This window comes from Lingula anatina, chromosome 4 (assembly GCF_051362555.1).
Source record: "Lingula anatina isolate TDL-2025a chromosome 4, LinAna3.0, whole genome shotgun sequence".
Classification (NCBI taxonomy): Eukaryota; Metazoa; Brachiopoda; class Lingulata; order Lingulida; family Lingulidae; genus Lingula; species Lingula anatina.
The window spans coordinates 15,225,696-15,250,571 of NC_141770.1; the positions used below are offsets into that span (position 1 = coordinate 15,225,696).

General features: G+C 36.9%; 2 protein-coding genes across 3 annotated transcripts; both read right to left on the reverse strand.

The window, feature by feature from the left end:
• Positions 1 to 97: 97 nt before the first annotated feature.
• LOC106150370 (uncharacterized) lies at positions 98 to 7,138 on the reverse strand. 2 transcript variants are annotated; one of them, XM_013523116.3, is made up of 10 exons: positions 6,909 to 7,138; positions 4,404 to 4,524; positions 4,108 to 4,152; positions 3,709 to 3,844; positions 3,325 to 3,488; positions 2,881 to 2,990; positions 2,454 to 2,517; positions 1,998 to 2,116; positions 1,128 to 1,277; positions 98 to 694 (listed from the first exon to the last, which is right to left on the reverse strand). In XM_013523116.3, exons 1-10 carry the CDS (start codon positions 7,002 to 7,004, stop codon positions 590 to 592), a joined length of 1,110 nt encoding a protein of 369 aa, XP_013378570.2. In that variant the 5' UTR covers positions 7,005 to 7,138; the 3' UTR covers positions 98 to 589. The 2 variants fall into 2 exon arrangements, with proteins under 2 accessions (XP_013378570.2, XP_013378572.2); XM_013523118.3 differs by having other exon boundaries at positions 6,829 to 7,135.
• Positions 7,139 to 14,333: 7,195 nt separating this feature from the next.
• On the reverse strand, positions 14,334 to 24,845 carry LOC147762349 (uncharacterized). Its single transcript, XM_087010379.1, has 9 exons — positions 24,684 to 24,845; positions 22,917 to 23,210; positions 22,647 to 22,728; positions 21,667 to 21,884; positions 20,987 to 21,106; positions 18,358 to 18,482; positions 17,636 to 17,689; positions 17,102 to 17,141; positions 14,334 to 16,515 (listed from the first exon to the last, which is right to left on the reverse strand). The coding sequence occupies exons 2-9, from the start codon at positions 23,167 to 23,169 to the stop codon at positions 16,370 to 16,372; spliced, it is 1,038 nt and encodes a 345-aa protein (XP_086866505.1). The 5' UTR covers positions 23,170 to 23,210; positions 24,684 to 24,845; the 3' UTR covers positions 14,334 to 16,369.
• Between the last annotated feature and the right edge of the window lie 31 nt (positions 24,846 to 24,876).

Consider the following 24,876-nt stretch of genomic DNA (forward strand, 5'->3'; position numbering starts at 1 on the left):
TTAGTAAAATAGGGGCCTATATTAAAAAAAAAATACAGATGGCCAACTGGTACAGCATGGGATGCATTTCTCCGTTATTTTTCGGGCATTGTTCATGTAAGAATTGTAATATTGATTTTATTTTAATAAACAGTAATGTGAAAAAGTCATATCAATGGTGCCTTACTTTCACTGACAATTAGTTTCTTATATAAAACGATCGCCCAGATTTCACAGAATAAACCAGGACAAAGAAGTATGGTTTATTCGAGAGCGAAATTTCATCATTATTATCAAGATCTGAAGTCCTCCACTTAATACTGTAGAAGTTCTTCTGCTTCTCGTGTCTATTAAAAGCACTGCCTAGTTACAACTTTATCCAAGCGATATTCACTTCCCGTAGGATATACTGTATGTGCTATCGTAATTTGAGCATTTATGAAACTGAATATCAATTTCACGCTTACTTTTGGTTTAACTAAGACATTAATTTCATTCTCAGTTCACCAATCGTTTAGGGCTGCAATCGTTTAGTCTCTGAATAATTTGGTAAAAACGAAATATTGGATAGGTCAATTCATTCACTATCTCCAGGAAGGATTAGGACGATCTAAAGCTTCAGAATACCGCGGCCCTTCATTGTTCCTTCTTTGAGTCGAGTCAGTGCTTCGGTTGCTTGGTCCAAAGTAAAGAATTCAAGCGGCGGAGGCTTGAGCTGAAACAGATGTAGGTTAATTTTTTATTATACAGTGCAGAGGTGACTAGCTTCTCTTGTTTATGTTTCAACTATTTAACTACAGCTGTGGCGTGATTCGAAAAAGTTAATAAATGAAATTTCATAATAAATAAATAAATAAATAAATAAATAAATAAATAAATAAATAAATAAACCCAAGCCCTTCAAACACTTCAATATTTAAACTCTTACCTAAAATAGATTTGAGTTCCAAAATGCAAAATTGAACGCTTTAAGAATGCTTTCATAAATAAGTCTTTTTATTTTAAGTCCCCGTTTAGAGTATTTATAAAGAATAGTTAAAAGGTATGTACAACCTAAGGTTATTTGTTTTAACATTGTACAACTTCCACCTTTTGGTTGCATTTTTTTCTGAATAAACTATTATAATTATCAAATTTAAACTCATTACCTTCTTTTCAGCGACCAGTTTCAGGCAGTCCTCCAGGTGATGTGGCGCCCCAACACACACACCCTGTACACACTTCGTGTGCAGCGCCAGGACGATTAACGGTATCTTCATGTTACCACCGAATAACCCAACGTTCACTTGAATACCACCCTAAAACGATAACATTTAAAGTATTTTTGAGTGCAATTATTGTATTAACGACATAATAATGTGCATCTGACCTTTACAAAGAAAGCATTTTTCTGGGATTTTCAGCAATTCCTCTTTATCGTCAAAGTAAACCTTACCCAAAACTGTTGAGAAAGTTACGATCCTTAAACCCGCTTCAAAATTTGAGTTCAAATTTTCCAATATTTGTTATGCTTCGAGGGAATTTCCTCAGTTCTAATTACAAGAGTGGCTCAAAAACTAGATGCATAGAACTGAAAATGGGTTTACGGATTATAATTCCGTGAACACTTTTGGAAAGAGTATATCTTGAGAATTAATCGAAAAATATAAGAAACTCCAGGAAGAATTACGTTTTGGTATATAAAGTTGTAACACTCATTAATATTCTTCTTCATGTGCCATCACCGATTCGGTGTTTGACGAACGATGATATTCTGCCAAAGGGTTCTATTTCTCGCCCATGACCAAAGGTGTCTTGTTGGTAATTCAAAATTGTCAAGAAAGGATTAATAATATTAATATAATTGACTAAAAATTAACACGCACAAGTCAAGACATACTGTACATCTCTATCCTATCTAATACATCTTAGATGAAGTTACACCCAGAAAACGGGCTCATTCTTTCACTTTATTAATAACAATTTGAATTAAAACTGAAGGATATTTTATTTCTAGTATTCGAATGTGCCTTTCTTACCCGCTCTGTCAAGTTAAACGCCCTTTGAGAAGTCGCTCCGGCTCCAACCAAATCAATGACGGCATCAAATACTCCACCTGAGCGCTGCATCGTCTGCGCGAGGATTTCTTGCTCATTAGCTTGATAATTGGAAACCACATTATATAGAATTTTTTTTCAGAACACTTTTTCAAAATTCAGTAGAAATTAAAGATCTTTCAAAGCACTGGGTCGCCACTTAACAAATTAACAAAAACTTGAAATATTATGAAAAATGTTGTTAAAAAATTATTCAAGTCTACACAGCCTATCTTTTACTTGTTGTCAATTTTTCTAGAAAAAGAAAGTTTTTGATTCCATGAAAATGGCTAGATATGATCCCTTGAAAGCGCTTAGGACTGACATGGTTGAGAACAGTAGGGGATCGAAGAAAGCATACAGGGAGAAGATTAATGAAATTAGCGTTTTCTTTATTACCATCTTTACTCCATAGAATTGTGTCATCTGCATTGGCTTCCTTCGCCATCTGCAATTTCTCTTCCTGAAATGAACAAAAAAAGTGGAAGTAAAGTAGGACGATTAAATTCCAAAGTGGGGGTGGGGTGGGTGGTGAAAGGTGGGGGTGGTTGGGTGAAGTGACTGTGAACGTGGTCAGTGTAATAAGATAGAGACATAAAAATTGTGTCGTGCGTGTGATGCCTTAGAAGGAGCGTCAGATGCAGAACGTTCTACATAAACATGGTTGCCGTGAAATTGTAACAGTAGTCCCTAATGATCGTTTGTATATTTATAAAGTACAAAATGAGCGTGGCACTGAAGACTCGTTGGACATGATGTCCAGCGTGAAACAAGTTGATGCACAAGTGCGATGAAAAATGAATAATATGACAAGCTGGACACTCACTGAGATATCCGCGGAGAAAATCTTGGTTTCTGGGGGAAGCAGTGCCTTCGCAAACTGAATACACCACATTCCAAGTCCGCCGGCACCGATGATGAGGAGCTTGGCATTGCCTGGAATCATTTATATTTTTCAGATTTTATTATCATTTTTCTAGATTACTAGACTTATTTTATAATATCGAAAAACAGAGAGGAGGTGACGGCTGAGGATAGATTTATGTCACCCTAGCATGGCTATAAAAAATAGAATAAAGCAAAATTTTTTCTTCTATCAACAGCTAGTATCGAAATGGTTGATAATCTCCAATATTTCGATGTCTACCTAGAAATATTGAAGGTGAACGGAAATTTGATCACTAGCTGTTGATTGAAGGAATTAAAACAATTGCTTTATTCTTAGTGCAATAACACTGCACATGTAATTCTTTTCTGAAGAATATATTACCTTTCATCCTGACCATTTCGGTTACTCTTTCTTTCGTCTTCAGGACGGCGTTGTAGGTGGTGATGCCACTACACGGCACCATACAGGCGACTTCCGGCGCCAGACCCTTGGGAATCTTCACCACAGCACCACTGGTGATAGGAACCACCACGTGAGTGGCGAACCTGAGAACATTAGGAAAACAATACAGTGCCATAGCTCTCTCTCTCTTCATTTTCAAGACAAGAAGCTAGATGTAGTTCTGTACATGTACTTTCCATTATCAACCTCATACGTTGACTTTATGAAATTGTCAATTCTCTTAAGATTAACAATATACACACTTCTCATTTGCCTTCTCCTGTTCTTAAATTATTTATCACATCACTGTGCTGTCCTCCCTACCCTCCGTGTTTTGCAGCCCCAATCCTTTCCACCACGTTCAAGCAGAGGTTGGGCTGCCCGTGCGTGCACAGGTCACATTGAAGACACGCCAGCCACGGGTACACAACCACAGCGTCGCCAACTTTCACTTCTGAACCTGCATGGTCAAGTGATTTTTTAAAAAATAAAATAACATTATGAAATATTGAATCATATTTAAAAAAATGTTCTTGGGAAGAAAATGAATGACGTTGGATATGACGTTGAATATGATTATTTTACCTGCTTAATGTTGGTGAAGATATTTTTAGGATGTATTGTATACTAATACACAAACCAATTGCAACGCCAATGAACATTAAACGCGTTGTGTTGACAGAAGGGATAAATAGATAATTAACAGAAATAAATTTAATTTACCTGCCTCGCTTCCGACCGCTTCAATGATCCCCGCGATCTCATGGCCTGGTAATGTAAGATTACAAATAGATTTTATTTAAAAATCATGTAGTTAACAAGTCAGCACATTTGATATGCATATGTATATTGTGCGGGTGCATCTGCAGGCACGTGAGCTCGTTAATCAGGTTTATTCGATTGCATTCAGCGTGAGTCCCCGTGGTGTTAGTGTGCACTAGCTAGTGCGCACTAACTCATTCTGACCCCCCCCCCCCCAAACGCACGTTGTCTCCCTTTAAATTCCGGCTGTCACGTACCAGGTGCCAATGGAAATTTTATAAATTTCCCCGCAGTGAGCTTCATTTTGACGCCATCCCCCATGTCCATCTCATCTTCCCATATGTGGACGTCGGAGTGGCAGACGCCAGAGTAGGTAATCTGAAATGGAAACATACAATTTCACTGGCGGATAAAGGGTAATTCTAAGGCATCTATTTATTTATTTCTTTATTTATTTTTGGATGAAGTGGGTAATTTCGCTGTTTATTTAATTTTAATATCGTGATAAGAATATATATTTCTCAAGAAGAAATACAGGGCAAAATTAATCGTGACATCGGAAACTAAGAAGTTATTCGTGTGATAATCCAGTAAACATTCGAATATTATCCTCTATTTAATTTTTATTTGTATAAATATATATGTTATATTCCTTTGGGAATGGGAAGGGGAAGGAGTAGCATGGGGAGGGGGTTAGCAGTACATTCAAAATCAAATGACATATGCACGGAGTAACAACATATCTTGGCTTCCTTCGACCAAATTGTGCCCATAAAAGGTGTTTTTTTATTCAGCGTGAGTCCCCGTGGAGTAAGTGTGATATTTGTCTGAATAGCTGTAAAACGCAAAATATAACAAATCTAGCACAGGTGCAGTGCTTACTTATGCCCGATTTTAGTGTGCATCGAATGACCTACCAATTCATTACCAAATGTCACTTAAAAATCAGGGAGTAAGAACTAGGCTACATTACTACATGTACGGTTTATTGTTTATTAGTTCACAGTAATGAAGTATATTTCATAATTAATTCGTTTTTATCATTAAAAACTTCTATCAATGCATAAGAAATACTTTAAACTTTTTTAATTAGCAGCTGGGAATGAACCACAATGTTTCCTCCCTGCCATATTATATAAGGTTCTCATCCATTCTAAGTAGCCTACGTAAATAAAGTAATATTGAGTAAGAATCGTGTAAGATCTTTGATCTGCTGATAAAATACGTAAACCCAAGAGTTGGAGTCCAACTTGTAATTACATGTAAATTTTATTGGATAATTACGTTACATTTCATCTACTTCCATAGTTAAGATGACAAAGTCACTTTTTTAAAGATTCCCCGTGATTTAATGTTCTCCTGTAAATTGAGGAGAAAGGTAGGACGGAATCACATTCTGATAGTATGTTTATATAGTATGTACAGCATACAAAACTGAAGAAAAGGAGATACAATAATTTTGTAGCAGACTACTAACGGACACTGTGGTCAGAGAGTAGAACCGGTTAGCATTGTAATTAATTTAAATTACAAGTTAAATTCACTTTCAGCTCTGATATCCGTATAAGATTAGCCGTGCAGAGTAACCATTTGAGTTGAAATTTATGGTCTGGAGAAAAAAAAAACGTGAAAACACCAAATAGAAATTTGGTTGGGTTTTTTCGATGCTTTTCCTTTTCAACATTCAGTGTCAACAACAACACGCATTTTGAGACACATTGCATTGCATAGAAGTAAAAATTAATCCTCCACTCACACTTGGAGCTACTGGTAGTTAAACATCTTGTTTGGTTCCCGCATACATTTTGGACATTGTTATTAGCTGCAACATCTCAACAATATTAAAGGTCTATGGAAGGCGTCATAATAAACAACACGAAATATCATATTTTTATTCAAACCGAGTCAAAGAGAAAGGAATTAATCGGTCGCATAAATCTGTTACCAAAACGGTGTAATTATGTTCTATGGACGAGACATAATTTAAGAACTAATGTCATTCCCAAAGGGTCATGGTGTGACAGGAATAGCAGTCCTAGAAATGGAAGTCCGAGGTTCCAATAATATGATTAGTCGGTTGATTACTACAGGTAAGTGTTAGTCGGAGTATTGGGGTCAGAATATGGGACGAACGTCTCCTAGATAATGCCGAACGGACTACGGTTCCTAGCGGACTACCATTCCTGTCATACCGTTTAAGGCTATATATGCACACGAGACAATGGCACGACCCCCAGTGTAACGTGACAGAAAGTCCCCCATAACAGAGAGTCCGCTTCCCATTCATTTGTTCAGGTGAGACTCGCCCCAGATTTTGACCCAGTTAGGTCAGACCAACTCTAACCATTATAACTATATGGAGGGTGGACTTTCTGTTACACGGACCCTCAGTTTCGTTACACCTCTACTTCTGTTGACATACTCGTATATCTGGGTTAATAATATCAAGAATAGAGAATCACCAGTGACTTGTGACCAGATTTTGACTTGTGGATATTATCACCATCGCTTACTGATAATCAGCTGAAGCTAGTTCACTTCAGTTCAGAATATAAGAGGTTCAGATGAATGTGCATTTGTACTGAGGTGGTCATGGTTTCAATCCCTCTCTCTCTCTCTCTCAAAAACACGCACGCACGCGCACACACGTGCAAACGATCTAAATGCATACAGATATCTCACCATCTGTCCTATGTCTCCAAGCAGTATGAACGCGGATCTTCGAAATAGATTTACATACCCCTCCTTGTCCCGACCCTCACCTTAACCACAACCCCTTTAGGGGGAGGGGGCGGAACTTCAGGATAGTCGACAATCTTCAGAGGAGCTAAAGCCTCGCAGATCTCCGCTCTTTTCATGCTTACGTTGGGCGCTGTCAATGAATGCGACTTGTTGCTTTGACTAGAGCGTTTTAAACTCAACACCAGATCTAGAGTCAGGCGGGTTCGTTGTTTACGTGAGCTGTCGCTGATAGTAAAGTTAGGAAGAGGACGTAAGACGATGTTAAGGGGCCGATAAAGATTTGGCAAAGTCAAATAGACAACGGACGATATGACGTATTTATCACTGTAATTCGGTCAGTGCATTTTTTAGAAGTGTTAATATTTAACAAAGCTCGTGATTGTTATTGTACGCTTAGCACGCGGCTTTGTGGTAACGTTTAGGGGCCTACATATAGGCGTAGGAAGCAGTGGGACCAACGGACCCGCTCCTCCGTCGCTTATATTCCCTCACATGGTTTGCCCCCTCCCCTTCACACACACACACACACACACACACACACACACACACTTAAAAGCTGCGCACCTGAATAAAGACATATTATATACATATATACTGATACTCAATATATATATAGGCTTAAGTTCATTTGAAAAAAAAAAAGGAAAAAATGAAGTTAAAAATATAAGCGCGATTTCTCCTTTTTTTTAAACTCTGGAGACAGAAAGTGATAAATATAGCTTTTTGTGCGCATGCCAATCCAAGAAAAGTTTAAAATCCATGCCCTGCTAGTGCGGGGAGTGCGAAGAGAAACGAAGGTTTTATGAAAGAAATTTTAAAAAATATCACGCCTTTTGTGTAATACTAAGAAAAATCAAACTGCGCTAAGGGCTATTACGAGATGCACGGTTATTTTACTGACACAATTTGTACTCAACCTCAAGTATATTTTTACAAGATTCTGCAAATTACTTTCTCTGAGAATGCAGTTTTGTCGCGTTTTGTGTAAAATGCTTGACTATGCCCTGTCACCATTTCGTCTAGCTAACAGTGGATGTAACTGAAATGAGGATTTTATTTATGGCTAAAACATTACAAAAAAAAAAAAAAGCTAACGACTGAAAACAACGCTCTGTAAAACTGTGTGCAAACTTTGATATGTCTACACATCGGAAGAAAAAAATCAAAAACCAAAATATGCATCTCAGTGCAAGAAAACTAGAGAGCGCAACCCCCGCAAGGACAAATAATTGCGTATTATAAAGTATTATTAATTAAGTATTAGTATTATAAATTGATTAATACTAAAATATGCACCTGAGCAGAAGAAAACCAGAGAGCGCAACCTCCGCAAGGACATAATTTAGTATTATTCAGTATTCTTAATTAATTAATACTAAATTATTTGTCCTTGCGGAGTTCCATGATCGATTAATTTATTAATTAAATAATAAATAAATGGATCATTACCAAAATCTTCTTCCATTGTCCATTTGTGAGCTATCCTGGAAATTTAATTTTCAAGTAATTAATTAATGGAACATAACCAAAATCCAACCATTTCTTCCTTTGCCCATTTGTGACCTTTCCTGTAAATTTCAACAAAATCTGTTTATAGCTAAGTAATAAATAAACTTATTAAACAATTAATTAATAAATGAATAAATGGATCATAACCAAAATATGGTGCAGAGCCTGTTAATTGTGGTTGCTGAGACTCACAACGTAATTCAGACGTTTGCACCCGTGTCACATTTTTGAGTGCTATGAGATGATGCTGTAAACAATTTGCCATTCTGTTGGACATAAATCCTATTTTCAAATCATGTATGAGTGTAACACAAGAAAATCGAGATAATTGTTATAGAAATTTTATGAGCCGAGATGGTGTACAGAAGAAACAGGTGGGAAAAAGTCTAAAACTTTTTAGGTCAATTTTTTCAGTTCATTTTTCAAACACAAATATACATGTAGATAAATTTGAACTCTTACATGCCCCGTTATTCTTTTATTTCTATTGATTGTCATATAAAACTATTAAATAATCCTTTCTTTCGTTTCTGATCTTTTTCACATGGAAAAGAGTTCTGAAGAGATGAACTGGTTGTAGGGGTCCATGTTCCTCATTACCGAGCTTCTTTTTAAATTTCACTTGTCACTGATGACACTGAGGCGTGGGAGAGTGTGTTTATTTTAAAGTCCAAGCATTCAGCATTTATACACATTATCTGCAGGGAATCTATCTGCATGCCACAGTGACAGCAACTGATTTAAATACTAATTGCAATGCAATAGTTAACAAGTGAGAGTTTCTACTTATTAGATTTAAGATAAGCATTTCTATACAAAGGGCATATCTATACAGAGAATGATAAATATTCATTCAAGACTGAAGCAAGGTGAATTATGATATGTTGACTGATTATATTAACATAATATGTAAATGAGTGAGTTTATCACCTGCCTTCAGTGGACCTTAACATGGTGCTGAAAGTTTGAGATCCCGAATTCCACTTTATTCGACTTAACACCTACTGCCCCATGCTTCAGGTTGGCATATAGTCATCTTTCTGGTGCTCAAATCATTTTCGAATTACTGAAATATAATTTAAAAAAAAGAAAAAAAAAACAATCATTTTACACCATAAACAGTGCTTTTTATTCCAAATATCGTATCTAACATGATTAATGGTACACAAAATATAAAACAGCGGTGAAGATGTCCATTTATATCCTAAACCATGTAGGCCTATCAATTAAAATTTATAACATGTAGGCCCTAGGCCTAACCCATCAAATCCGGTGTTTAAATTTACTCTGGTTTCCACAGAGGTAAAGAAATGTCCATTAAATTGAAAAGACACCACCAAATGTCACCAATGCATTCCCACAAAATTAGCAGTAGGACGTGCACGAAGTCACCTCTTCCAGATGCACCTGTGAAGTGATTATAAATATGTAAATACTTGAGCAGTTACTACTAGTTAGAATCGAAGTTCCCGGAGAGTTGGAACGATCTACGTAGACCGACATTAATGGTTTCAAGGGGAATGAGCCATTAAATTCCGTGGCCTGTGATATACCTGCTGCTGCCATCTTGACTCTGTTTGGGCCGTGACGCGACAGAGTCCAGTGTTTATATTTCCGCTCTAATGATCACGGACGAAGTCCGTCCATGAACCGGTACGCTAGGTCGTCACCTTGATTGGTCAGTAAACGAGTGTCGTAAAATAACCAAATGATTATTTTATTATTACGTTTTGAATGCTGCTACCGAATTTGGTGTTTTTTAAATGTGCTTTGGCATAATAGAATGACAGTCATTTTATTAGTTTTTTCAGGTTGATGCACCTGGTTTATTAATAATAGGGCGATTTTACGACACCCGTTCATTGACCAATCGAGGTGACGACCGAACGTGTGTTATATAAGCCGTGTCAACATTCTCTTTGGAAAGGTGGACATCAAGCGATCTGTTTATAATTTGCAGTCACTTTTCGACTGGTGTACTCAGGTATTGCTACAAAAAACGCTCTGCTGATTTTGAAATGAAATCATATGTAGGCCTACAGTCATGAGAAGTACGCTACTAATAAAATTATGTATCGCTGTAGCGATAGGGAGCATTATGGTATTGTTGATAACAATGCATAAGAAAACGACGTCCCTGCTCCAAAGTCTCTCCGGAGGACCGAACCACGTCGTGAATGAAGGGGCGCCGACAGGTACTAGTGCTAGCGGGTCTAACTTCAATATCCCAGGTGTCTGGGACTCTGTTCCGACGCTTGAACTGTTCCTTCGCATGTACCACAAACATCATCATCTTTACGAGAAGATCTTCAAACCCAGCTTGATGCTTTTCTGGCCGCGTCATATACGTGTGATGGTTATCTTAGACAATGAATCGAAACAGGACCATGCGTTGGAAGCAACGATAAGAGACAGCCCGCCTTTTCCGAAGGTTTTCTTTGAAGACCCCTACCCAGAAATATACAACCATCGAGGGCCAAGCCGTATGCAGCGGTCGATGTTTTATCCCGAAAATTACACCAAGGCCGAGTACGTTGGCTATGTGGACACAGACACTCTGTTCGTTACGGTTGTTACGCCGGAAGACCTTTTTAGAGACGGCAAACCTATCGTGGTCGGCGTCATTGGCCAGTTTCTGACGAAAGAATGGGGAATGACATCAATGAAGCATTACAAGTTATTCGGGACTGGAGAAGTCATGAAATGCATGTCATACTTTCCTGTCATCATAAAAGTAAAACATATTGTTGAATGTCGCCATTACTTGGAGCGGTTACATAAGAAATCTTTCGATGCAATCATTAAAGAAATATCAGTCGACAATCTCTTTTCTCAATTCAGCATAATGTGTCAGTGTATATACACTCTTCATCGCAAGGAATACATCTTTCGCATCCAAATGCGCCCAAACGGAGACTTCAAAACCGAACTCCCCGGGAGAGCACCCCTCAAAACTTACAAAGAAAATTTTACGGCGGAGGAACTCTCCCCCATCGCTAGAACTTCAATTCATTGGAAATATCAGACAGTACCCAAACAGGAACTATTGAAAACACCGTACAACATGGAGACTTACTACCCTCAAGCTCTTCTGATGGGGATTTGCTATTCCGGTGGCTTCGAAATGTGTCCGAATCACTGTAGATTTTTCAGCAGGAGCGCAATTCATAGAGACCTGTTTAATTTCGAGTACACCGACTGGACCTGGGACCGCCGCTGTATGAAGGCTCAAGAAAGACATTACCAGGACGTGAACCGATTGTTGTCGTATTACAAATCGCATGGATTCCCCATATTTGGCGAGAAAAATCCCACCGTGGCATGTGATCGAATTTATAAAATGCTTCAGGTCGATAAAGAGTATTTACTGATTACACCAACGTAGGCGTGGCTTTTCAAAGTTTTATATTAGTATGAGCATCTCTGATATGATGATGATAGTTGCACTGCTTGTATTGAGGGCCATATGTAACATGTTTTACGCTCTTTAAATATAGTATTTATTATTATAATTATTACTTTCGGGACATACACGATAGTGTGAATACATTTTTAGTGTGAACAGCTGCTGACTTTATTCACTCCCCCCTCCCTTAGCTGAACTGACAGCATTATGGAAAGCTAAAGGTAGGATACCATCTTTTTAGAAGTGAATATGTATCTTGGACAGTTCGTATCAGACTGATGTAGGGTAACTTGTGATCATTTAGAGATTATCTTGTGCTACGACACTTAGGGCGCATTCCCATAGATTTTAGATCGATCTATCCCCGTGGGGAGTCTCACTAGATTACTGTCAGATAATCCGGCTTAAATGTCCGTCCCGCCTACTACAAGCTGTAAGGGGGTAATTAACTTTCGTGCCCGCTCGGCTGACAGCTATTTAGCGTGAACCCCCAGGGAGTTAGGTCGATCTAGTTGGATCGATCTAGACCCCATTCCCAGAAATTAGATTGATCCTGTAATATAGTTTACAGGTATTTGGTCGCACCGGTCTCTTCATGTCATGTTACTCGTAGGCCTCATACAAATATACATATTTTCCCAAGTTTCGTTCACTTCTCTAAGTACCACCCAAAAAATCCTTAAAGAAAAAAGAGTGAGAATATATCAACTAGTAAATATAATTGTTATTCATAGATGTGATGAGAAATGGTACTTAAAGATGCATTTGAAGTATATTTTGCCACAAAATGTCAATATATAGTTTTAGATACACAACTTGAAGAAATGCCAAAGGGCATCGTTTCATATTTTCCGAAAAAAATTAATTTTGCTCGTTTTTTTACTAGTTTCTTTCTGTTGCTGTGAACCGTCCGAAATGACTTTCACTTTAATAAATAATTGTATTGAATTCCAGTCTATTAATTTTCGTCAACGAAGGGCTCCGACGTGATTCCAAATCCGAGTGAAGTCTTTCACTTCACGTGCACAGAAAAGCATTACAAACAACCTCACATCTTCAGTTAAAAACGAAATGTTGCTTTATACTGTGCGCTATTCACATTTTATTCTATTTATGTAAATGGGCTCAATATGTGTGCAACAGTAACTCCAAGTAATTTACATACTAATTTTGAGCATCTTGCCGACTTTAGTGTGCATCGAAAAGTTCGCTATATAATCGGGGCTTTAGTAAGATCAGCTGTGCTACATTTTACATTTTATGGGCACATTTGGGATGAAGATAGCCAAGGCATGTCACTTGATTCACGTATTATTTTGATCTATTTTAAGCATACTGGGTGTGAAAGAACCAAAAGGGTTATCAGTTAACTCGGCTTACTTTCATCTTGAGAGTTCAATCCCTTTGATACAGTAATAATAAAATTGTACTACTACTACGTTCAAAATTGTCGATGTTGATTGCTGTCTGTCATGTTGGATATCCCGCGTTTTTCGGGAAGTCAACAGTCAACATGGCCCGCAACATGTCATGGAGAGGTAGTTATATATACTGCGGTGTCCTGGTGCCTGTAAGTTAAACTGGAGACATGCCCCCTCGCCCTCGAAAAGTATGAAATGTATTCCGTTTTTTTAAGCCCCTTTCACACTAGACGGCGTCTTTTCTGCGTCCTTTGTGGACCATGTAACTGGCATCGATATGGTCGTAGAGAAGAGGCATAAGCATTGCTTTGGCTGCAGATTGAATCCTCAATGATCGATCAGTTGTCGGCACAGAAGTAATGGTTTTATTTGCTCTCAAACGGGGCCGTTCTAACGGAAGCAGAAAGGACGCTGTCCAGTGTAAAGGGGGCTTTAGTAGCCACATGGACTCTCAGCATTGAGCTGGTCTCTTGTTACCTCTCTCTCTCTCGTCTCCCCGCAGATGTTCCACACAATCGTGCGCTCACACAAACACAGGATCATTTTTGCCTCATTCTGACGCCGACTGAGGGAAAAGTAAGAAACTCCTTTTGGACTGGAAGAAAGCGCAACAGTAATCTTTATACCAATTGCATGCTTCGTGATTTTGGTAATGATGTATTTACTGTTCTCATAAATGAACTGAGCCAGAGGATTGTATGCTCAAGCTAATCGTGTGTGTATCTGGTGGCATATTTTTAATTTTGCTGGTCTTTTTTTGCTCAGTGGAAATGACAGTGGAACGTCAGATTTGAGGAGCGTATGCTCTAAACTTGAATAAATGGTATATAATATAGATCGACATTTTGTACTTTCTGTACCGCATGTCAAATTAGGTATGGTAAATGGAATTAAAAATAATATTTCAAATGGTTTACAGCTGTGAGATTATCATATATAAACAAAAACACATGGAACTGGAGTTAGGACATAATTTTTGACCAATAGTGTATATGTCTACATGCACACACAAGAATCCAGTATGAAAAGCCTTTCAATGGAAAATTGATAAATCAATATACAAAGCAAAAAATAAATAAAATAAAAATAAATAACTTGGGTAGCCATGCTCATTTCATCACAGTCTAAGGATTATGTATAAGACCAAATTTATTGACAAATTTGAGACAATTGTTAATCCATTCCCTAAGCTTTTAAAACAAAAAACCCTGAAAGTGCATTTTAATAGACATATTCTGTAAGATGGACACAAAATTGTCAACAAAACATACATCTTTATCATAAGTTTTTGAATATTTTATATAAAATCAACAAAATTATCATAAATCATTTGCGCCTCTGTGCGGCAGTGAGATCTACAATTACATGTATATTCACCTTCTTCTCCATCAGAAAACTATTCACTGTACCCAGAAGTTCCTGAATATTGACCATGTTATGGCTTTACTTATGATATAAATGAAATCAATGTTTGTCATGTTCAATACGCAGTGTTTACACTATAGGATTATCATATTCTCACTGCTGTTTGGTAATTACCAATAAGGATTTACATGTATAATACATTCTAACAATACAAAACTCCACAAATTTATGTACAATCACAAACAACTGATAAATGAATTACACAAACCAATACAATCATAGGGTCTTTGAACCTTAGGAATTATATGCACTGCTGCTTGCCTTTGGACAATCTTAAATTTAAATTTCTGGATATCTACAGAGACAGTCAAATAAAGAGCTTTGTCTATCTATGTCTATTTTCTCCAATTTAATGTACTCACACAGACAGCCAAATTCCTGAAAACGCTCACATACATGTGGTACGATAGGTACCTGTGCTTGCAATAAATGGTACATCCATTTATATATATATTTCTACCTCTGATTCTTATAGCCAGTAAGATATAAACTATCCCATTTGTGGTTTTTCTGTACTTTTAATATACCATGTTCATCAGGGGGAAAATGGAGAACTATCTGGTTTCTAGTCGTTTTATTCACATTATTTTGTGTATTGTTTCATCATTATTTACAAAACCGCACAATTCTAGATATTAAACCATGTCATAATGTAAACTACACTTAATATTAGTACTTTTCATCATGTCAAAGGAAAAGAATTTATACCATTTCCATAATGAATTTATTATTACAACAGCTGCACTGACACCAGACTCTTCTCTTTTCAGAGAAAAGGATATTACAATTTTCAAATTCAATGACTGACCATTTCAAACTTGCGTTTTATCTAAATCTTGTTTACTTTTTCAAAAAAACTTGCGCCCTTTCTGATCTGTATCTAAACCAAACACTTCAATGTAAAATGATTTCCTTTAAGTTTGTAAACAGACAACTTTTAATTTACTGCCCTGTTTGCTTACAAATAAACTTTTGAACTGTGTTACTATTAAGTTCTTCTTTAAAATATCACACTGCAGATTAAATAACCCATAAATCTTACCAAAAACCAGACAAAAAGCATGACTGCCACTCACCTAAGTTACCTGGAATATTTTATTTTACAGACCAGCATATATAATATGTACTGCTGTATTGTACATCCTTGAGGCTTTGCAGGTATTGTGTACTTTTATATACATAATGACATATACAGTAGTCACATTTTGCTTTCAACGTCTTCAGCACTACCATCAGAATGTAGTTGAAAATGTCACTTCTGCACTTTTTTTTTCTTTTGTACAAAATAACCTTATGCACTTATATACATTTTTCTGAACCAGTTTTAATGGCCATCCTCTTCGCATATGCATATTAGCTGAAAACTTACATTCCTAATTAGTGTTAGAAATTAAGGCTGGACTGTCTGCCCGGGGCTGACAACTTTCAGAACAGGCTGAAAAGTTTTCCCACTTGGCAGACATTCAGTCCAGCTACTTTTCAAGATGGCTGGACTTTCGGTCCAGCAACTTATTTTCCTAAGAGGCAAACACCGTGAATCCTAATAAATAAATAAATAAATAAATAAATAAATAAATAAAATAAAATAAAAATAAAAGCCATATGTTTTCAACTCTTTTTTACAATTTCGTCATTCCTTCAGGGTACTTTTACCTCCTTTCCCTTACAGAAAAGGATGTTTTATTCTGCCACGTTTCATTTGTTATTTTTGTCATCTTCCTCATTCATCGTTTTTCTCCTCGTCCTGGTCCCCTGTGGCCTCCTCATCCTCCTGGAGCATGGCATCCTCATCTATTTCTTCTTCTTCTTCCTCCTCCTCCTCAGCTGCCTCCTCACCATTGGTGTCCTCCTCAGCCACATCCTCACCTGAAAGTCACAACAGGGGCTACCTTCACAAAAGAACTAGAACTTAGAAGGCGCACAATGAGTGTTAGGCCTCTACAGAGGAAAAAAAAAAAAAACAGAAAATTTCATTTTTTCTCCTTAATAACCAATGGACCTCACATGCAAAATTGTTGATAAAATTATTCCTCAGTTTTTGAGTTAATTTTTTTTTTGTTTGTTTTTGGGTCACATTCATGATATAGAAAGATAAAGGCGAGTTTCTTGACACCTTCCTCAGGAAATCAGTTTGCAGGTGTTACTGTTTCCTCTACCTGCAGTTAGCGTCCCCTCCCCCCAACTCTCCTATTTTTTGCTATTGGGTTAACTATCATAGTAACTGAAATCAGCCGAAAACTATGGTTTGCGTCGTGCTTTATTCCATGTAGGGTCACAACGTGCAGGAAAACACAGGGCAGACAGAATGTGGCACAACATACAGTTTTCTGCTCAAGCAACGGTTAAGTCTAATTAAAGTACTCATAGCAATTTTTTTACCTAATACTGAGTGCATAAAAACAGCAGATCAAATTCATATACAAAGTCCAATTTGAAGTTCAGGTTCATTTACCTTCTTTCCTTGACTCCTCTTTCTCTTTGCTATTCCCAGCCTGTGTATATGAAAACACCATTATTTACTCTCTCTCAAATCATATTTACAAATAAAGAAATAAATATAAACATTATAATTCATGCATCAGCATGTACTGCCAAAAATGTATAGTCTGATTTGTATATATACAATGATGTATGTGCACAATATGATAAAAGACTACACAAGGATCTTAACATCATGACAATACAAGAGCTTTTATATTCTCGAACAGCACAACAAACATAATTCAAATCAAAATCACTGAGAGCAATTTTCCAAGTCTTGCTGATACTAAACCAACTGGAAAAATATTATATCTTTGTTATTATGAAAATCAAATCCCTTCACAACTTCAGCTTCATAAATCACTTCTCAGTCAACCAATCAATCAGTTATTTGAGCAATTGTTAAAATAATAAGTAATAAACTAACAAGGTACTTTGAAATTCTTTTTTTAAACATCAAATTCATGTGAACTGCTCTAAATGAGAAATATAAAAATACACAAACCTCTGTTGTTTCTGTGCCGTTGGTGTCGGCCTCTGCTGCTTTCTTAATGGCACTCTGGAATGTTTAGAGTCGATAAATTAAAGGGATAATAACTCTTCGTATGAGATCTATATTTCACAATAAAAACATTGTGAATAACTCATAGAAATATAATATATGCTGTTTTACTACAAAAACGGCAGCTATAGCTATTATTCTGATATCTGAACTTGTCTTTAGACCACGTGACCTCCATTGATGGCTATACTCTGTTATAAAATCTCTTAAGAGATTTTAACAAAAAAACAAACTTTTTAGAAAAAAACCGAGGGCCAACTTTGAATGTAAAAATGGATTCATTAACCATTGGTAAGTATGGGAAAATTGTTGTTTATTCCAGGAAAATTCATTTTTTGGCCAAAACGAAGAGTTATTATCCCTTTAAGCCCAATGATTGGTAGCGATTTGTCATTACCAAAGAAAGTTATTACCAAGATCAAGCTTAAATTATTTTAGTACCATTTCCAGTCCTGTACTCTTACTGACAACACTGTTTTCTTTCAAATTGCCTATACCATGATAACAATAAGTAAATATAGTTTACATAGAATATTAAAGTCAAAAGTTTCTAATAAACACAAATATTTCTAATTCTTCGAAATGTCAAATCTATCCAAAATGCATAAAAACTGTGTATGTATTTCAGTTGTAGCGCTCTAGATCTGCATATGGCAAAGTTTTACCTGTTCTTGGATTGGTGGTACAAATATGGACATGTTGTGTTCGGTTTGGCAGTGGTTACATAACTCCCAGCTAGTGGGGAACACTTTCTTACAGGTAGCACATGACACCACAGCTGGTTCACCATCTGCAGGAAAAAAAGCATATCTTTTGAAATAATGGCCCAATCTTTTCGAATTTGACCTGTATTTTATGAATATTCATCAGTTCCATGAGTTTGAAGACAAAAGCCGAAATGTTCTTCCACTGATCGTGTTATCACTGAAAGTGCATGGCAACAACGACAACAGCAACATCTGTGTCTGCACATAAAAAACATCAATGAAAAGCAGGAATTCCAAAAACCCTGACAATATTTCAGAAAAAGAAAATAAATAATTAAGAATGTTTAAATATTATACTAAAACAGTACAAACATCACTACCAGCAGTGTATGAAATTCAAGGAAATTACTAGCCAGACCGCCGGGCAGGTAACTCTGAAAAGTTACCAGCCCGGCCATGTAGTTACCTGCCCTAGTTATGATAAGTTAAGAGAGGTATGCTGAGGGGGTCTAGAATGCATTCTGGGGAGAGTAATTTGGAAATGAAAGGGCAATATCATGCCTTATGCATGGAAATTTAGAAATTGGTTGGAATTTCTACTGAATGATACCTTGTCAGTGTTGGATTTAGAGGGGGGTCAGGGGGGTCCTGACGCCCCCCTTTTAATTTCTGCAAAAAAAAACTCACCTCTTGAAATAAGACTTTCACTAGTTGAATCATAGTTCTAAACCATACCAAATGGCACCATTAACCATCTAAAATACCAAAAATTTTCAGGGCCCTTTAGCGGGCGGGGGAGGGCGGGGGGGAGGTAGTCAATTCAGTTTATGTTCACCTTGCAGGCTGTCTCATTTCTTCTTCAATAATTCATTTATAGCTATTATTCCGATTTCATGATATCATTTGATCATAATTTTTGCTTTTCTGTGTAGCAACAAGTATGACCAAATATATATATTGTTGTCAAATAAATCGATCTCTGTGCTGACAATAAAGAAGAAAGAATTCAGCATGAGGGTCCCTTTGAATATCGCTTTTAAGCTTTAAAAAGCGGTCGGGAACGGTCCTGCACGCTAATCGCCCATAGACAGTCCTGCAGGGCCCCGTATCTCGAAAGCATTGCTTATTGAGAATAGCTATATATATATATCACATAGAGGCTAAAATATATTATATGGGGCGAGTATGGGCGAGTTATTGGATCGAGATGCTTGCGCTCGGTCGCAATGCGTGATACTGATACTTTCGAGTTACGGTTTTACAAAAAATGTTGCCGCTCGACTAATTGCAAATTGAAGTCACCTTAATTTCCATGGGTCCCAATTTGTTCTCTTTCGTTTGGTTCTGTCGTAATCTTTGTTATTTTTATTTCTTTCCTCAATCGGACTTGATAGAATTTTTTTCATTTTTGACAGCCCAAGATGAAAGCACGTGGGAAAAGAACTACATCTGACGCACGGCGTAAACTCGTACGTTCACTCATAATTTTGGGATTCAAATTTTTGTAAAATTCTCCTTTAATTTGCCTCCGTTGCCTTTATTACTGTTGATTATAAGCACTTCATGTACCTATAAGTCTATTTAATCAATATCGTAACTTTTTATACTTTCACATTTTTATTACTCTCAACCTACAAATTGCTACTCGCGGTATCGCCTCTACACAAAACAATGACGTAACGTTATCTGCTGTGCACTGAAGCTGGTTAAGAACAATGTGCCTCGTTTCAAATTGTCTTTCAACTTCATATCACACGGACGGAACTTCGAAAACGAGGCCACTGAGAGGGAGACTGTTGGTTACATTTCGATACGTGCGTTCGATTGCAAGCTATGGTTAGTTCTTTGCTTCTGTGAAAGTGGGTGAAAACAGTGAGTTTATTTTGCTGAAATCGCTTGTGAACATAGACAAAATAAAAGGTGAAAATAGGCTGTAAATTAGCCAGCCCGTCGGGCGGGTAATTTGCAAATCTTACCCGCCCGGCCTGAAAGTTACCAGCCTCGGGCTGGCGGGCAGGCGGCCATTTCATACACTGCTACCAGACCCAAGAAAAGTAACTCTGAGAACAAAGAACACATACAAGGTGGCATAAGAGGTTTCGTGTTTAAAATTTCCCAAAGTTCACTTGTCCATGTTCCCACCAATAGAAGGCAAACCATACAGCCAGGGTTTCCAAGCTTGAAGGGATAACAACTCTTTGTATGAGATTCAAAAAATCCATATTCAATAAATTTTTAACAAGACATTAACGAGACATGAAAATGTAATAAATTGTATTTTACCACCAAAATTGCAGTTAATCGTTATATCTGGCTATCACGAGACGATGGAATGTCATTGATTGCTACCCTCTGTAATAATCTCCAAACAGATTATTACTAAAACATACTCTAAAAAAAAAAAAAAAAAAAAAAACAGATTACATTTTAAGTCTCTGTATGGGAAAATTACTTTTCCTACAAGATAATTCACTTTATGGCACTTTTCCTGCTAAAAAAGAAGAGTTGTTATCCCTTTTTAGATATGTAGCTGAAATAAGTGGTCCCCTGAAAATCCTATCCAGTACTTATCAATTTCTTTTCTTACCAGGTCTCTTGCATTTACACAGGAACTTCAGTTGACATGTCCGCCGTTTGTGGAGTGCCAGCTCCTCAAAGTCTGTGAAGATCCACTTGCAGTTCCCACAAATCAAGATGTCTGGACTGTCTGAAGAAAAAATACAGATCAGATCAAGAGTATGGAACAAAAAATTGACAGACGATCAGAGCAAAGATATCTTTAAAACGACAATTAACACAGATAAATCTTTTTAAAAATTCTGCCTAAAATTATGTTACAGAAATCTGCACCAAATCTACACGATGATGCATTACTATGTAAAATAAAACAATATAGGAAGAGTTCATATACAAGGACCTTGACCCCATAACAACTTGGCTACATTAACTAATTAACACTAAGATAAAGGGTCAATTCTCACAGGTTCCACAATAAACCATCAGCAGTAGTTATGTGTGTATGTATGTGCGTGTGTGAGAGAAGTAAGCGAGGGGTAACAAAGACGTATTGTATACTGTAATTTACATTTCTTAAGTTCAATAAAAAAAAAAGAGGGTCAAGTCTCACAGGTTCCACAATAAACCACATGTTTAGCCCCTTTAAAAACAATTTTACTTTTTACCACCCAAACATGAAATGAATGACATTATAAATCTGGACACTTAGACCCCCCCCACACACACGCACACACTCATACATCCCCCTACCATATTTCTGCACTGGTCCTTTGGGCTGTGTGCTGGCAGGCTTCCCGCCCCTGCCCTTGGGGATATTGCTGACCAGTGACACCAGGTTTCTCTTGTTAATGGACCCCATGGGGTGGGCCATCCCTGGACGCTGTTTTTTCATGGGAGGGCCTCCTCCTCCTCCTCCACCCCCTCCCATTGGCCCCCGTCCTGGCCCTCCTTGACCCCCACCCTGAGACCTGAAGCACAGATGTTGATAACATTTTTAATTTTTTTAAATTTTACATTGAAATAAAAAAAAGAAAAATAAAAAAAGGACTAGGTGACTGCATCAGAATGGATCATGGTCTTCACTTTCAGACAAAAGTTCTTGGTCTGCTTTTAGTCCAAGAGCCTGCTTCACAAATAGTCTGAGAGCCTGCTTCACAAATAGTCCAAGAGCCTGCTTCACAAACAGTCCAAGAGCCTGCTTCACAAAGTCTGAGAGCTTTTAGCCTTAGCTTAAACTGCTTAACTTGGATAATCAAACATGTGGAGTCAAGTTTGCAATAGTGGTGTTAGAGCATTTCACAACTGGCTCCCCATAAATGTATTAAATATATCCACATGGAATAATATCACCCCCGTGAGCATTAATCATTGTTAAGGCAATTTCAATCCACTCTGGGGACTTGGTTAAAAACAAAGGTTAAGGACTCATTAGATTCTCCGAGAAACATATCCTTGTTATCAATATTCAGTTAACCTTTTGTACAATAGGTCTTGGATAAATAGCACCCTGAATTCTAGTAACTGCCTGATTGAAACACTGACCATTATCCTTTTTAAGAAATTAGGTCTAACATTTTATTCCCAGCAATGAAAATATCTATTCCCTACACTTCAACTTTAGTTTAAAAATTTAATCAAAAATAATGACAGTGAAGCTTTACATGCATCATAATACAGAAATTTTTAAAGCCTATAAAATTTCTTTAAATATCTCCAGTGGCACCACCTACCAGTTATTTCCAGAAGGCCCTGCATTATGTGGTCGCTTAGCACCTCTTTTATGTTGCTTTGGTTCTGAGACAAGGTTTATATCTGTCAAATAAAGCAGTGCATGTTAAGTATGGGTATGGGTTTAAAAAAAAAAAACATGTATAGTTGCACAAAACACTAAAACTTGGAATGCCTTATGTGCCATTAAAATAAAATTCAAATCCAAGTTAAATAACATTTGACCACAGACAGTTTGCAGAAAAGCATGTTACCAAGGCAACTTAGCTCACCTAAAGTCTGGCCGGCGTATACCATCCCGTCCTCTCCGTGTACTGAATTCCGAGCATCAAACTCATTGTAATACTGTACAAAGGCGTAGCCCTTATGCATGGAGATCCCAGCCACTGGCCCATAGCAGGCAAATATATTCTCCACATCTTCCTTCTTCACCTGAAATGTGTTAAGGTTGCCGACAAAGACGCGGCAGTTCACCCAGCGTGGGTCCGACGAGTTGGTAACATTGCTTATTTTAGCAGTGTTCATAGTGTTACAGCTCCGTTTTTCCTAGCATACCACAGGTATTCCTGAAGCAAAAGGTATGCCATCATCAACAGGTGATACAGGTAATATAAGGTGATGTATATTTACTGTCTTTAGACAACGGAAACAGTTTGGACAATGTATGATTTATTAGTCAATACAATAGTTTATATTTTTCACTAATTTAATTTATCAATTTTATTTATCTTATTCTTATCAAGTGAATATAACAATTTATATAGTTGTACAATCTGGCTACTGGTATTTTGGTTGCAAATGAACATTATTATTATTATTTATTATATAATGAGTATGAAGTAACAAGTTACAATATTGACAATCAGGCATTTTAGATATTATAATATGCATATAATGATTGGAATATAGTACTGCATTTAGGCAATTATCAGACATAATGCACTTGGGATATTCCAGAAGAATTTCAAGAGAGAGAGAGAGAGAGAGAGAGAGAGAGAGAGAGGCCAAGTTTCCTAAAGAAGAGCATATTTGTGTTCAGAAAGTCATAATAAGGAGGAATATCAAATTATTTTTTCAGAATTAATGCAATCTATAATAGGTATATCACAATGCACCAGGGGCGCTACAGTAACCACTGCAGTGCTGGCAAAACTGTGACTGGCCTGATCACAGGTCGCACATATGACATCCCTTTCAAATCTCTCTTTTAGCAATGTGTAATTTATACCATTTATAAGCTCAGGTAATTTGCAATCTAATGAAAAAAAACATGAAAATTGAATGATGAGAAGTATAGTTAATATGATGCGCTAGCTGGTCAGTGGTCAGAGGTTTTTGGCTGAAAAGTTAGGACACTGGGTGTAATATAGCAGTTAAAAAAACTTCAATATCTTTGTTACTTGTAGGATTATTTTAAAAATTTCAAAAGAATTGCAATCTGTTTTGCATTACCTTTAAGAAGATATAAATATTATATTTTTCTGATCAGTTTGAATTTTTTCTGATATACCTATATATATAGATCTATAACCCTCGATTGTGTCTCCTATTCTCCGTCTATCCCATGCATAAATACAAGCTGTGTGCCACCCTCCTCTGTCAATATATCGGTCTATTATATATCTACTGAACTGCTTAATCGAATTTCATAATCAAACTAAATGACAGATGTAGAAAACAGATCGTGTTGTGTTAACTGAGACTTAATATCTTTCGCAATCGAGAGCGTCATTCAACTTGGAATCTGTTGTTCAGGTTACACAAAAAGCAACAGCTCGTCAAAATTTTAACATCATAAAATAGTTCGTTTCTAGTAAAATTCTGCAACATCATAGTCATAGTACATACAGATTACATGTACACGAAATGGAAAATCGTTTATATGCCTTTGTTTAGACAAAGTAGACGTACACACGCAGCATGCAAAACGAACTTACAAAAAATTAAACTTAAGCAAATTACTGTAATCAAGCCTAAAAATTCAGATGAATGCTGACTATGAATGACATTATTTTAAAACATGCCTGAATGCAACCAACCTTGCTTGAAAAGTTTGCACTTCACACACGTGCAATATGGCGGACAGTTGCTTCAGACTAGTCCCGCACTTTTATCAAAACATGAAGAAAATACCAATTTATTTTTAGTTTTAACCACCAAAAATTTAGTAAGTAGAAAAAAGTTTAATCTAATTGAATAATTCAGGTAAAATTAATTTCATAACTTTAAAGA